Here is a 12,715-nt window from a genome sequence, read left to right on the forward strand (position 1 = left end):
TTATTCTTTAACTGTCTTTATTACAAGGGATTTAGGAGCCTTCGTTCTTGCAATTATACAGCTATGCATTTGGAAATTGTTTGCTTTGTTGCTGTGTAGCTTTGCCACAACAAAGACATGCCTCCTAACAGTATTTATCTTTGGACTGGTAATGCATCTTGTGAATGGAGAGTTGGTAAAGGTGCCTGTTTTGTCCTTGTGGGGGGAAAAGGAGGAGCTGAAGGAGAGAAAAGCTACTACAGAGAGGCCAAAACTTTGATCCCATTGATGTGTTGCAGGAGGCTGTGCAGCTGAAACCCAAGCCCAGTAACATGTCAGACTTTGTGAACTATTCTAAGCATCAGTTGCTGACGCCAAGATGAGGGGTGGGGGTTTCTGGGGGAACATATGAGCCTCTATAAGAACTCCCAATAGGAACTGACGGCCACTACAAGCACCATCAGACATGCAGTCCCTTAATGTTTGGCAATGATGCTGTTTATAGCCCCGATATCTAGTCCCACGTGAGTTTGGTGAGATTGATTTGTCGATGTGTGTTTAGATGCTCCAGAGGGTTGTAACGTAAAAATGTGTAGTTTAGTGAGTGAGTGCTTAGTGCGAAGGTAGATCGCCAGGAGCTGTAGTGACCTTGGGACTGCTTGGTGAGGGCAGGACAAAATTCCTGAAGGGACACATGGTCTAGAGTGACAAGGCCATCTGCTGTAGCGCCAGCAGTAGGAGGAAGGTGGAGGGGGGCTGGATGGGGTGCTGAGAATTCCTTTCGCTGGGGTGTGGAGGGAGTAGATATTCTGGGATATCACTGCTCACAGTCCGCGGGGGAAACGTGTTTCTTTGGCATTTTTCAAGCAAGAAATCTGAGGAAGAATTTTTAAACACTTGATGGTGAGAGGGGATCGTTGCAGGGTTACACGGGCACGGTATTTTTCTAGTCCTCCAGCTCTCCACGAAGCGACTGGTGATAATGATCTTCGTGTGTTGCCGTTTTACTCTGTTGGATCCAGTTTCCTCTCCATCTCAGCACAGCCGGAGCTGAGAGAGCGGGATCTGGTAGGCCTACTGGCAGCGACCCTCACAGAGGATCATCTTCAAGGGATCTTCTTTGGAGTTGTTCTGTGTATGGCAAGGATCTACTTTCTTGCTGCCTCACTGAAATTGCATGGCCTAAACGAATGAATATTTTTATGAGGCGCCTTGTACCAGAGATGGGCCAGGACCAAACCAAGCAGCAAATAGAGAAGGGCCTGAGGTTGTATCAGTCCAATCAGACGGACAAAGCCCTGCATGTCTGGACAAAAGTGCTGGAGAAGACCTCAGATCCTGGAGGGAAGTTTCGGGTGTTGGGGTGCCTGATCACGGCTCACTCAGAAATGGGAAAATATAAAGATATGCTCAAGGTAAGCTGAACAAAGAACAGTATGCTACATATAATATCTGTGACCAAATACAACTAATCTGTGTCCTACTCTTGTTATTTGTATTGTCACTTGGTTTAAATAATTCATGTTAGGACATTTCTCACATTTTTACTACTGTGTGATCATATTTTGTGTGTGTCACCGACTATCCAATCGATTTTATGTCAACACATCTGCTGAGGAGCCTCACAGTTCCTGCTGTAGTAACATTTTAACATTTCTACAACACCCTGGTGATTATTGAACAAGAAGAGGGCAAAGTTCACCCTGGTTGGTTCCATTTACAGTGATCTTGAGAAGCATGGGTTAATTTGTGGCTTCCACACGGTGCAGAGTAAATAAGTGTCCTGCAACCCGAGTATCAGTGCTGGGTGTCTTGTTGACATAACCATCTTTACTCAAGCAGCACCCACTCTCTTTCGCTCTGCTTTAATGAGGACTTTTAAAGTAGAGGCTTCATGTGTGTGAATAAATGTATCCTATTATTTATTTTATTTACTATCTATTTGACTTTATTCACAATTTGCAATGCAAAGTTCTTCATCTCCTCTCGCTCTGTTCGCAGTACGCTCTAGATCAAATCGACACAGCCAGAGAAATGGAGGACCCGGACTACCTGACAGAGGGCTACCTGAACTTGGCGCGCAGCAACGAGAAGCTGTGTGACTTCCAGAAAACAGTGTCCTACTGTAAGACCTGCTTGAACATGCAGGGTACCACCGTCAGTCTGCAGCTCAACGGCCAAGTATGTCTTAGCCTGGGCAACGCCTTCCTGGGCCTCAGCGTCTTCCAGAAAGCTTTGGAGAGCTACGAAAAGGCCCTGCGCTACGCACACAACAACGACGACAAGATGCTGGAATGCAGAGTCTGCTGCAGTCTGGGAAACATCTATGTCCACCTTAAGGTATACATCTAATGAGATTTGATTGTTCTGAAAGCTTTTTAATCTCCTTATCATTTTAATGCTTTTACTTGTCTTTGCTCTGCATTACATTTTCACTCATCATCATCATCATCACATATGATAATACGAGGAGTCTGAATAAGAACCTTTACTTTTCTGTGAAAAACAAAAAGAAAGACTTCCTATCCTATCGTCGCTGACTCCTCAGGTATTTTATTTGGGTGAAAGGTTCATTGGATTGCACGTGTGACATTGTGCAATCAGTACTGATGTTGCCAGCAGTATGATAACACCGCAGAGCATCAAAGGTTAGCTCATGTGGGGCTGGGCACCGTGAAACAGGCTGGCTGCTGGGGGCTTATGTAGTCCCCTTCAGACGTCAGATTTGTATGAGTGATCCCCGGCTGGGAAAGTTTGGTCTCAATGGGGTTTGGAGGAAGTGTTGGAAGAATGTACTCACATGTCACATTATTTAATGAAAACAATTGATATTTTCTAAAACACTAAAAGGTCAAAGGAATTGCAAACCAAAAGGTCCATGTCAGTAGTATCTAAATAGGCTGTTTGCCTTAGACACTGTCATTCGTGGACAAGATCTTACTCATCAAAAACCTCTGCCAACAGGACTATGAAAAAGCCCTGTTCTTCCCCTGCAAGGCAGCTGAGCTCGTCAATGACTATGGCAAGGGCTGGAGCCTCAAGTATCGAGCCATGAGCCAGTACCACATGTCTGTCGCCTACAGGAAACTGGAGCGCCTGCCAGACGCCATGGAGTGCTGTGAGGTATTGTTTTATAACGGTCCAGCACAAGATGACCGTCCTCAGAGACAGGACCCCCCCCGACACACAAACACACACACACACACACACAAAGGCAAGACTTGTATGACTTGTGGAGAATGTCACAGTTTTTGTCTCTGTCCCCTGATGTCTTTGGCTGTTTTGATGTCGGAGCTGCAGATACAGTAGATGTTGTGCTGCTTGACAGGTGCGAGCGCCAGTTGTTCTGTTGTACCGGGCCTTAGACCTCGACAAAAATATGCTCACAAGAGGCGCTGGTTTAAAGTGTTAATGAAGAGGGTGGCTTTAGTCTTTACTCTGTTCTAATTATGTACCGAGGGTGAAAAATAACTTGATGTCATTGCCTTGGAGTTTAAAAGTAAGGTAACAAGACAGCAGGATGTATTTCAGATTTATTACATTTGCCAAATGTATTTAGACAAACAATTTACACATGTTGTCATATTTAGAATACCAGAGTAGAAGAGGAGTCCTGAAGGTGAAACAACGACATGTCACGTTTTCACATCGAGTCTCATTTCATTTGAATATATACTGAAACTGCTAAATGAAATAATGCTATCTGTAAAAGCAGTTTGATAAAAGATGCCAGTCAGTTTCAGAATTCAAACGTATTTTCATTATAAGCAACTTTCTGCTTAATGCTCTCATCTACAAAATGTTAGTTTTTTATTATTAAATGCACCCAAATAAATATTATCATCCATAATAAGACTTTATTTCAAGAAAGATAGACATTCAGGGATCGTACAAAGTCTGGAAAGTTTGGAAAACACTTTAAAAATGTAACCATTTTCAAGGTTAGGAATATGCTTGAATTTGAAAAACATAATTTAGTGTTTCATCTGCACAATCACTCTTTTAATATTTGAAATGAATTGATCCTGTCGTGATATACAGTATGTTTCTGCTGTAGATAAATCCTCTGTTGATCCCTTACTGCGGAAATGATCAAGCACTAAATAATCATGATCGAAAACAAAACATACAATCAAAGTTAATATGAACAGCTGGTAAAATAAACAAGGTGTCAATATGCATTGATTGCTGTGGATAAATTCATTGTGTACACTTTATTTTTTTTCAGAGCTGCATTTTTGCATGAAAAGTGTTGAATTTTGCTCATAAAGCTGTATGAACACTGCATTTCACTGTAAAGTTTAATACTGCCATTTATTGTCAATGTATCTGCTGATAATACAGCCCACTAACTTAAAAGTCCAATTTCCAAATATCTAAAATAAGTTTTTGATAATTTCCTATCATTAGATTAGTTTTGGTATCACAGGTCAGACTCTAAAACCTCGGTCTCACACTTCAACAGGAATCTATGAAGATTGCTCTGCAGCACGGTGACCGTCCTCTGCAGGCTCTGTGCTTACTAAACTTTGCAGACATACACCGCTGCAGGCGTGACGTTGATGTAAGGTGCCACCGTTTTTGCACACTTGTCGGGTTAAAAATAAGATATGATCTTTCAGTTTATATATTTTTGTGCCCAAATATTTCATTTATTTCTTATATTGTCGCCATGTATATGGCGAGCTTCATCTTGGTAATTCTCTTCGTCCATCTAGAAAGCATTCCCTCGCTACGAGTCTGCACTGGGTATCATGACTGAGATTGGAAACCGTCTCGGACAATCACAAGTCTACCTGGGAGTCGCAAAGTGTTGGCTTCTGCAGAAAGAATTTGACAAGGTACCTATTATTAAATGTAAATCTCAGTTCAAATATCACAGTCTTTGTAACATTAACTGTTTTATCGTTTCTCAAAATGATTACTTGCATGGAAATGATGACGCAGACTGCTTCACTGTTTATGTTTCAGGCTCTTGATTCTTTGCAGCGAGCACAGGAATTAGCAGATGGGATGGGAAACAAGGTAAGTGACATTACACGGGACACAAGTACAAACAGAGCTGCAACGATCGATTAGTCAGTAAGTCCTTTTTTGATAACCGAATAACCATTTTGTTTGTATGTTTTTTTAAAGCAAAAATGCCACATATTGCTTTGTCATACATGATAAACTGAATATCCTTGGGGTTTGTGACTATTGGTTAGACAAAACAAGACATTTTAGGATGTCAACCTCAAGGGAAGTTATAGTAGACTAGTAATTTTTAGTTGCAGCCCTGCACATACAAGCTGGTATGACAAGAGTCTACACGTCACATTGAAAGTCTTTTTTTTCCTCTGATTTGAAGCTGTGCGCGCTGAAGGTGCACTGCCTGTGTGAAGGGGTTTATCGAACCCGGGGGCAGCAGGACGAGCTCAGAGAGCAGGTGGTGAAGTTCCTGCAGTGTGTCGAGGAGCTGGAGCTCTACTGCGGCATGTGCGGAGAGTCCATCGGGGACAGGGACCAAAAACTGCAGGCCTTACCCTGTTCCCATATTTTCCATCTCAAGTGGGTGTTTTGACACGTACAGTTTAGAGATAGGACAAATGACTTTGACTTTTATTTTAATGTTATTCATACATGACTTTGTATCTAAGTATCTGGGGTGGTGTAGACTTTATTCAGACTGGTGAACACAGCACAGGAATCTACTCATTAATATTCTTTATTCTAACATGTTTACAGGCCAACAGATAACACTGCTGACACTCTGTTGTTTTATCCTTTCAGGTGTCTGCAGACAAACGGGACGAAGGGTTGTCCTAAATGTTTCAAGTCCTCCATGAAACCTGGATTTGTGTGATTGTTGAGACTGTGTTTGTGCGTTGGATCTGCAGACACAGCGTTGAAGCCTCACCGGCTCCTGACTCATCTGAGAGAAGCAGGCAGCCTCGGGATGCGCTGAAGATATTTGAGGAAGAATAATCCACTGCTCTGTGAAGAGGACGCTGACCTGAACCCAGGATGTCACAGAGCGCGGCGGCTCTGTGGACACAATCGAGGCATCCATCTTATTAACAGACATCAGTCTGCGAGTTACGGCTGACTGATGAGGTATAACTGACAGTGTTACATTTCAATATAAGCTGAAGGAGAAAGAGCCTACGTTGTCTCTGGTGACTGGCCTTTTTGTTGCAGAATTTAAATCTAGAGGAATATGGACCGTCCAAAGAGCATTTGTAATGTGTATCTGCTATTTTATGCATTAGTTGTTTCATAAAGCCAAGAAGAAATTGTCTTTAGTGAGCTCGCGGGATTTGTTGTTCATTCTACCTTTTACACAACATCCACTTTTTCTTTAATCAACAGTTCTCTGACTTTTTTTTTTTTATCAGAACACAGAGCCATTTCTGATTTCATACATGGTATATTTATTATTGTATTCATGTACATAATGTTAATTTGTTTTAAAGGTTTGCTTTATTTTAGGAGTTTTGTAATACCTAAAACGAGCAAAAATCTCTTAACCATTCAAATACTAGTATGTCTTTACAGAACAGGTTCATGCAGCTGTTTTTTTCCTTTATTCATGGAGATCTAAGGAGCCTGATCAGCACACACTGTGTTCATACAAATTCATTTGCTGTCCGTGTTTTTCTCTTAATTCTGACGTCAACATAATATTGTTGTAATTTAAGGACAAACACTGTGGAGAACCTATTGGGAAAGGATCTTCTTTGACCAACCACACACTTGTCAGATAACTATCTAGAGGCGATGGAGTATGTTTTAATGTAGTGTTTTCATATCTGTAATCGTATGTAAATATTAATTAATCTGTAAAACGTCAGTAGCCAGATTGAGATTATTTACTTGCAGAGGCATTGTAATTTGAAGGTGGTTTTGAGAGAGAAAGCCAAAAAATAATCACAGTTAATGTTGCATGTTTGATTTAAAATGCCGAGCAACAAAGGATTACATCCGATTATGTATTCATGTAACTGTATTTACTTATTTCAGGATTGTTTATTATAGTATTTCTTAATATTCAGTGGCTTATATCATTCATATTCCTTATATATTTGTTCAGTTTATTTTAGACATATTGAGATTTGGGGGGGAAGCCATGCGAATCAAAATCATTGTTTTTTTTCATATACAATTACAAAAGCATGTAAACTACTTCTACTAAATTTGAGTAAAACTGTAGTTGTAGTTTACAAAAATACTCTTAAAAACATTGATGCCAAACTGGTTAAATTTTATGGTCAAAACAGGAAACATAATTTCCACAAATACGATGAACTTTTTCTGAAACATTTATATTTAAATCAAATGTAAGGGATAAACAATACTGTCGCTTTAAAACATTTCTCTCTTTATACAACATGTGAATAGGTGGAAAGCATGAGAAGAGAGAGACCAACACATTTAACTTTTACTGCACAAGCACTTAAATTTCTCACACATCACTACTTGACCTCAACTTCTGAACAGCGCCTGGTTCTTGTTTGAGGCCCCTGCATCCAAACTGATGTTGCTTCACTGTCTATCTGTTGCACAGTAAATGTAAAACTCTTTATTCTTGGTTCTGGGGTATAAGGAAGATTTCACAGACAGCGCAGCCACTCACCTTGAACGGTTTAAACTACCTCTGTTTTTGCCTCTAAGCTTTGCCCTCCTCAGAGGATTAATGCAGTAATAACACGACATTTAAATACATGTAGAATTGTTATGTTTTTCTAGACATCATGTTGATATATCCATGGTTTAGAGTCTGACTTAAATGCATTGTTAATATATTTATGCATTGAGTCAAACCATGTTACTATGTCGAATATGGAAACATGTCATTATGAAAAATAAAGCACAGTGAAAGTGATTATATGCCTGTGATCTTAGTGCTGCTATTGACTATTTGTTGCTGACTATTTGATGTTTCATTCTAAAATTCTATGTTATCTTATGTTGCTAATTTTCAAACTGAAAGTAAATGTCGGTGTGTTTAGAAGTATAGTACGTGGAATACATCATGCATATTTAACCAGTCGTACTAGTTTGCCAGCATTTGTAGAAGTTTCACCCAAGTGTTGAGGGTTGTACTGCCTGCAGTCACAACACAGGAAGGGGCAGGAAGGAAGTTCTCCTGTCACCTCACTTTACAACACTTCAGGTTGATGGCAGCCGTTTCATTCTCTGAAGAGGACTTGCTTTGTCCTCAATGCTCTGAGATCTATTCCCTTCCTGTTCTCCTCAAATGTGGCCACAATATTTGCAGAGTTTGTTTACAGGAATTCTGGGAATGGAAAGGATGTCGGGAATGTCCTGTGTGTCGCGCTGTGTCTGTCCCTGGGAGGCCTCCTATCAATTTGCAACTAAAGATAGCTGCGGACGAGTATCAAGTGCAAAGGAGCAGCAGGAGTCAAGAGGTTTGTCCTCTTCACAACGAGAGGCTGAAGATTTTTTGTCAGAATGACGAAGAGCCCATCTGTGTCATCTGCCAATCATCAAAACAGCACAAAGTTCACGAGTGCTGCCCAGTGGAGGAGGCTGCCCAACAGAAGAAGGTAAAATAAAAGCACATCCACTCAGGGAAACACACAGTCCTACCTGTGAGGGCAAACATCTATTGCTATGCTGTGGTTATAGTTCATTCAGGCATAGAAACGTATTTAATAAAGTTTTTTATGAGCAATTAATTTTTTTCTCAGTTGATTTCATTTATTCTATAAAATGTGTCCATCACAATTTCCCCAACTTTTTAAAACTGAAAATAGAAACTGTAGTTTACAATGACACAAGCACAGAAAAACAGCAAATTGAAGTTGTCTATCGACTAATAGATCCATTGTTTCACCTTGAGAGTTTAATTCTTTTTTTTGACATTTCAGACAGAAGTTTCCTCCACGCTGGAGTCTTTGAGGAAAAAGCTCAGAATACTAAACAAGACCAAGGAGCAGTGGGAGGAAACTAAAACCTATATACAGGTAAAAGTTATTCATTGAGTTTTGTTGTACCTCTACTTATAATGTACTATATTTCACTATTTATGAACTGTTGGACATTTTATAATTCTTAACGTTAGAGTCACTAAAGACTGCCCAAATCTTCTATGCCGATACAGATCATTTCACATCTCTATATAATATATATCACAATGTAGCATGTTTTCTGCTAATTCAATAAATTAATAATTATTAGTATATCATTTTTGTATACTCCTGTGTGAATTACATACATGAAAAGTGGAAAGTATGTTCTTTTCTTTTATTTATTATTTTATGTAGTGCAAAATGAACATAACGTAACCTTCTGAGTAACTTTGCATTGTTATATCAGTGTCAAATCGCTGCAGTCCACATTGAAAAGGTCTGTTTTCATTCTAGCTCAAAGATTGATCAGCCTCCATGTTGGTAGTCTGTGAATTTTTCCCCTCCAAAGTTGGTATTGGTATCACTCTCAAAGAACCCATATCGGTCGGGCCCTAATAGAAAGAATATACGAGACATTTTTATATTATTTGCCAAGTCTTAGCGTCACTCGTTAAATTCAGTTTCAGCCCAGAGAGAAAACAATCCTTCAAACATTCCTCTGGTGTCCTGCCAAAAGTAATCAGCTCTCAACCTTGCAGAGCCAAGCATATCAAAGTGAGGGAGTGATAAAGGAGGCGTTCTCGAAGCTGCACCTGTTCCTTAAGGAGGAGGAGAACAGTAGACTGAAGGTGCTCAAACAGGAGGAAGAAATTAAGACCCAGGTGATGTGTGAGAAGCTGGAAAACATCAAGGGCCAGATCAAAACCCTCTCTTCCACCATCGGTGATATCGAGACGGCCCTCAGAGCGAAGGACTTACCCTTTCTACAGGTACATTCACTGCCAGGTTACACAACAATGTGGACATTTAAGAGCTACACACTGAAGAGCACAAACCCAAATGTCTTGGAAAAATGTCATTCCCTCTTCTAAATGTCAAAATGTTTAAAACAGGTGACCACACCCTAATGCATGCACCAAGAGGCTAATGTGCTCTCTCAGGTGTGGCCCAGGCTGACAAACACCTCAATGAGCAATTAATTAAGTGCGCAATGAAAACTATGAACGCCCGTTTGGACTGATCAAGCATATTAAAAATATCTCAAATATATTTAAACAAAGAGGCTACACGGTGGTGTAGTGGTTAGAACAGCAAGAAGGTTCCAGCTTCGCATCCCGGCCTGGGCCTTTCTGTGTGGAGTTTGCATGTTCTCCCCATGTCTGCATGGGTTTTCTCCGGGTTCTCCGGTTTCCTCCCACAATCCAAAGACATGCATGTGTTAGGTTAATTGATGACTCTAAAATTGCCCGTAGGTGTGAATGGTTGTCTGTCTCTGTTCGTCTCTATGTGTCCTGCGATAGACTGGCGTCCTGTCCAGGGTGTTCCCCCGCCTCACGCCCAATGTCAGCTGGGATCGGCTCCAGCACCCCCCGCGACCCCGACCCCGGGATAAGCGGTTGAAGATGAATGAATGAATGAATATTTAAACAAAGTGTCCAAAATTGTTGTAAGTTACATGAAAGGAAAATCCTGCACAAACTTCTTGGTGTCCGAATCTGAATATGAAAATTTTTAGTAAACTTATTTAGAATTAAGATATTCGCTATTTTAGGTGTAACTTGAAAACAGTCTTGGCAATTACATACATGTGTGTTAAAATAAAAAGACCCTAAAAGTGTCTACAGACACGCTAACACCGCCTTGTATGTGACCGGGGAACAGAAGACCTTCTCCTCTGTTTTCACAGAAAGGGTCCTATGTTCCCCGGTCTGTTATTTATTCCACAATCAGGCAAATAGGCCTATGTAGAACCTAACACTACCCCCTAACCCTGACCCTAACCCTAACAAAATGAATTAAATCATAAGACCCTTTTTGGAAAAAAAAAGGGTCGGGGAACATAGGTACACTTCCCTGTGCTTTGAGCTACATGCTAACACCGGCATGCACACACTCAGGTATAACGTTAACATGTTAATGTTTAGCACATATATATATAAATTGACCATGTTCACCATCTTAGTTCAGTATGTTAGCAGGTAAACATTTGCTAACTAGCACAAAGTACAGCGGATGTTAACATCATTAATTTTGCAGGTATTTGGTCATAAACCAAAGTAATGGACACAAATATGATACATCTTTGAGTGAAGATTTCTGTCATGTAAAGTATGTTAATGTTTCCCTTCATGTTTGCACTTGATGTATTTGACGTATTGTTGAGTATTCATTGTGTATTTCTTGAAATGTTCAGTTTTGAAGTTTATCACCCTTGTCCGTCTAGATATATTTGTGCTTTAGAGTCGGTGTGCTCCTCTTGTTTTTTTCATCAGCGTTGATTTCCAAACACCTTACACCTACATGTGATGTGTAATACTGCACCCCTCACATTTTGTAAATGAGATGTATTTCTTTACTTTCCTTCTGTAACTTAAGGACTACAGGCAGACAAAGAAAAGGTATGCATAACTTATGATCTGTCACAATTACCACTGACTTTCTCCATAAGACAATGATGTAACTACGTCATGTTTCAGGGCCAAATGCAACATTCGAGAGCCAGGCTGTATCAGAGATATCCTGATAAACTCTGCACAGCATCTGGGACTACTTGGGTTTGGAGTTTGGAAGAAGATGGCCGACATCGTCACATGTGGTGGGTGAACAGACACTTGCATAAAGCATACATGTAGTTTCTCACAGTGTGGCCCGTGGGCCAATGGCGGCCTTCAGAAACATTTTGTGTGACCCTTGAACGTGACTTAAATACTTTTGATAGCTTACATTTAATTCACTACTGCATCAAACAGTGAGCCCCTAACAAGCTTCATAACCAGCGTAATCTAGCTGATGCCTGGATAGCCATTCAGAGACACAGTAGGGACGGGTCTCCCTGTAATGCATACAGAGCCACTTTATGTTCACGTGTGGTAGTTATCGGGGGAATTACGTTCTGTCATCAGTGCTAGTGCTGTTAGAGCTTTCTCTGCAGCTTACTGTCGAGGTGAGATGGAAAATATACTTTGATGTGTGTACTTTTCCTGTTAGGCCCCTGGCTTAAAGGTAAATTATGAAGTATTTCCATTGTACTGAATTGTGCTTATACTTTCAGTTCCCATCACTCTGGATCCAAACACAGCCCAATCCAACTTAAAGTTCTCTGAAGAGCTGACCCGTGTACAATACAGCAGGAAGCAGCTCCTCCCTGACAACCCTGAGCGCTGCACCAGCCGGCTGTGTGTGCTGGGAGCGACCGGCTTCACATCCGGCAAACACACCTGGACCGTGGAGGTGGGCCAGGGCAACAACTGGTACATCGGAGTGGCCCAAGAGTCCATCCAAAGGAAGAGTGCGGTCTTCCTCAACCCAAGCGAGGGTTTCTGGGTGATCGGCCTGTGCGATGGAGACTCATACTGGGCTCAGACCTCGCCTCGCACCAAGCTTGTGTTGAAGCAGAAGCCTGAGAAGATTACTGTACAGCTGGACTATGACAAAGGAAAGGTCGTTTTCATGGACGCTGCTGATTCGACCACAATACACGCATTTAAAGACAGATTTACGGAGAAGATTTTCCCCTACTTCTCCCCTGGATTGTATGAAGAGGAGAAAAACTCCAGCCCCCTGACAATCTGTCCTGTGACAGTGACAGTGTATGTAGCCACGATGTGCTAGACTTTGTCGTGTGTGTTACAGCAGTTACAACTGACACAAAAGATAACAAG

General features: G+C 41.0%; 2 protein-coding genes across 2 annotated transcripts; both read left to right on the forward strand.

Annotated features, from left to right (window-relative positions):
- The first annotated feature begins 790 nt into the window (after positions 1–790).
- Positions 791–7,828, forward strand: rapsn (receptor-associated protein of the synapse, 43kD). The gene is made up of 8 exons (XM_083915986.1): positions 791–1,394; positions 1,981–2,319; positions 2,944–3,102; positions 4,445–4,543; positions 4,698–4,820; positions 4,951–5,004; positions 5,330–5,529; positions 5,752–7,828. Exons 1-8 carry the CDS (start codon positions 1,170–1,172, stop codon positions 5,822–5,824), a joined length of 1,272 nt encoding a protein of 423 aa, XP_083772112.1. The 5' UTR covers positions 791–1,169; the 3' UTR covers positions 5,825–7,828.
- A 285-nt stretch (positions 7,829–8,113) lies between these two features.
- Positions 8,114–12,666, forward strand: LOC310949449 (zinc-binding protein A33-like). The gene is made up of 6 exons (XM_083916924.1): positions 8,114–8,528; positions 8,853–8,948; positions 9,593–9,823; positions 11,430–11,452; positions 11,531–11,649; positions 12,106–12,666. Exons 1-6 carry the CDS (start codon positions 8,139–8,141, stop codon positions 12,663–12,665), a joined length of 1,419 nt encoding a protein of 472 aa, XP_083773050.1. The 5' UTR covers positions 8,114–8,138; the 3' UTR covers position 12,666.
- The last annotated feature ends 49 nt before the right edge of the window (positions 12,667–12,715 follow it).

The sequence above is a fragment of the Echiichthys vipera genome (assembly GCF_963691815.1).
Source record: "Echiichthys vipera genome assembly, chromosome: 7".
Classification (NCBI taxonomy): Eukaryota; Metazoa; Chordata; class Actinopteri; order Perciformes; family Trachinidae; genus Echiichthys; species Echiichthys vipera.